Below are 2962 nucleotides of genomic sequence, written 5' to 3'. Positions count from 1 at the left end.
TGTGTTTATTTATAGTGGCCTGTCTACTTGTAGTTTAGGTAAGTCTGGTTTAGTAAGATGTGTTTATTTATAGTGGCCTGTCTACTTGTAGTTTAGGTAAGTCTGGTTTAGTAAGATGTGTTTATAATAAAGGTAGACAGGCCAGTTTAGGTAAGTCTGGTTTAGTAAGATGTGTTTATAAGAAAGGTAAACAGGCTAGACCAGGTAAGTCTGGTTTAGTAAGATGTGTGTATAATAAACGTAGGTTGCCAAGTCTAGGTAACTCACTGTTATATCTTACGCAGTAGCGTTTATATCATCTAATTATGAAGAATACTGTATATACTTTTCTACTTATTTAAACTAAAACCGATTTTTAAACAATGATGCTAAAGAATATGAATAACGAACTAGTGAATACAGGTAAACCAAAAGTTTTTACCAGACTCGTGGTTTTCTTTATCTAGAGAACATCGCCATAGCTGGAGGTAAGATAGCGGTTACCTGTAACATTACCCCTTCCATCACTGATGACACGGTGGAGCTCGTGTTGTGGTATAAAGACGACTTCTCTAAGCCTATTTATAGCTATGATGGCCGAGCGGGAACTTACAGTAAGGCCCAGCACGTGGCCATAGATTTCTTAAATGGAAGAGCCTTCTTTAGTACAGTAGACAGACCTTCTGTCTTAGTGATATATCCTGTCGTACCTAGCGACGAAGGCAGTTATCGTTGTCGTGTAGATTTCCAGTTGGGCAGAACAAGGCATTTTCAAACGTATGTCATGGTGATTGGTAAGCCTAATGTGTATTACTATTTCTTTCTAGCTTTATCCTAACAAATTCATCTGTTTATATAATAACGATATCTTATATAACATTCTAAGTGAGATATTGTTTCATTTGTTTATCTGTTTATATAATAACGATATCTTATATAACATTCTTAGTGAGATATTGTTTCTTTTGTTTATCTGTTTATATAATAACGATATCTTATATAACTTTCTTAGCGAGATATTGTTTATATTTCTTAATCGGTTTATATAATAACGATATCTTATATAACATTCTTAGTGAGATATTGTTTATATTTGTTTATCTGTTTATATAATAACGATATCTTATATAACATTCTTAGTGAGATATTGTTTCTATCTGTTTATACAGTTTGTAGTAGTGTTTCTTTATTTGTAGACTAGTGTTACGTTAGTTACTAGGATAATATAGGTTTCTATCTTTCTTTATTTGTAGACTAGTGTTATGATAGTTACTAGGATAATATAGGTTTCTATTTTTCTTTACTTGTAGACTAGTGTTAGGTTAGTTACTAGGATAATATAGGTTTCTATTTTTCTTTACTTGTAGACTAGTGTTAGGTTAGTTACTAGGATAATATAGGTTTCTATCTTTCTTTATTTGTAGACTAGTGTTATGTTAGTTACTAGGATAATATAGGTTTCTATCTTAATAATGCTTCACTGTTTTCCAGTACCTCCTCAGTATATGAAGATAACTGACAGTAGAGGAGAGATTCAACAAAATAAGATTGGCCCACTAAACGAGGGTGACCCCTATATTTTGACATGTGAAACGTTTGGAGGTAAGTTGTCTCTAGACAGTGGAACTAAGTTACTTAGAAAATCATTTATCTTCGCGTGTTACAATATGAAACTGAATATTAATTAGCACGAACAAGTTTCTTATTGGATCTTTGAAGTCACATGTTTTGTAGTGAAACTTCATACGAAAAAAAAATATTTATAACTTTTTTTTATCTATGTCTGGCATGGCCTTGTGGTTAGGATGCTCGGTTTGCAATATACGGGGTCGAATCCCTGCCGCCGAACATGTCCGCCCTTTCAGCCGTGATGGCGTTATAATGTGACTATTCACGGGTACAAGAGTTGGCGGTGAGTGGTATCGAATTAGTTGCCTTCCGTCTAGCCTATCACTGCTAAGTTAGGGACGGCTACCAAATACATGAGCATCTAAAGTGCTCCAACGGTCGTAAGCGGCCTCGGATTAGAAAAACGTTAGTTCATTCATAACTCTCTCAATCATACGTTTTAGGTCTGTATTAATACGTCTGTCTTCTTGTCATTTCACTAATATAAATACGTTTTAGGCCTGTATTAACATGTCTATCTTCTTGTCATTTCACTAATATAAATACGTTTTAGGCCTGTATTAATATGTCTATCTTCTTGTCATTTCACTAATATAAATACGTTTTAGGCCTGTATTAATATGTCTATCTTTTTATATTAGTGAAATGACAAGAATACAGGCCTAAAACGTAAAGATAGACATATTTTTATATTAGTGAAATGACAAGCATTAAGTTAATATAAAGTGATCCATGAATTAAATATTCCTGTTTTTCTTTCTCATCCGATATTTATTTGTGGTTGTTTTTTAATTTCATACCGTTTTTACCGTTCATTTGTCTTTCAATCTAAGTCAGAATATGTTTTTGAGAATGTTTGATATATTTTTCCTACGTGATCATATGAAGTTTTCGATAAATCTCAGCTTAGTTTTAAAGTGTGTTAATGAGTTTATAGCCCCGTGACCAGGGTCCTAGTTACTCACAGGAAACATTGTCGCGAAGGTTTCAGTATCGTTCCAACTGAAAACTATGTTGTCCAACAGATAAACAAACCGCTGTTGGTCTGGCGACTAATAGTCATGTACAATGATGGATGATTGTTGTCCAACACATGAACCGCTGTTGGTCAGGCGACTAATAGTCATGTACAATGATGGGTGATTGTTGTCGAACACATGAACCGCTGTTGGTCAGGCGACTAATAGTCATGTACAATGATGGATGATTGTTGTCGAACACATGAACCGCTGTTGGTCAGGCGACTAATAGTCATGTACAATGGTGGATGATTGTTGTCCAACACATGAACCGCTGTTGGTCAGGCGACTAATGGTCATGTACAATGATGGATGATTGTTGTCCAACACATGAA

General features: G+C 34.6%; 1 protein-coding gene across 1 annotated transcript; it reads left to right on the top strand.

Annotated features, from left to right (window-relative positions):
• Window positions 1-446: 446 nt before the first annotated feature.
• LOC111083777 lies at window positions 447-1581 on the top strand (the record flags this gene model as incomplete). Its single annotated transcript, XM_022380467.1, has 2 exons — window positions 447-773; window positions 1471-1581. Coding segments are annotated over 2 exons (438 nt in total), but the record flags the coding sequence as incomplete, so codon positions are not given.
• Between the last annotated feature and the right edge of the window lie 1381 nt (window positions 1582-2962).

The sequence above is a fragment of the Limulus polyphemus genome, unplaced genomic scaffold (genome assembly GCF_000517525.1).
Source record: "Limulus polyphemus unplaced genomic scaffold, Limulus_polyphemus-2.1.2 Scaffold11148, whole genome shotgun sequence".
NCBI lineage: Eukaryota > Metazoa > Arthropoda > Merostomata > Xiphosura > Limulidae > Limulus > Limulus polyphemus.
This window is presented reverse-complemented; position numbering and strand designations above follow the sequence as displayed.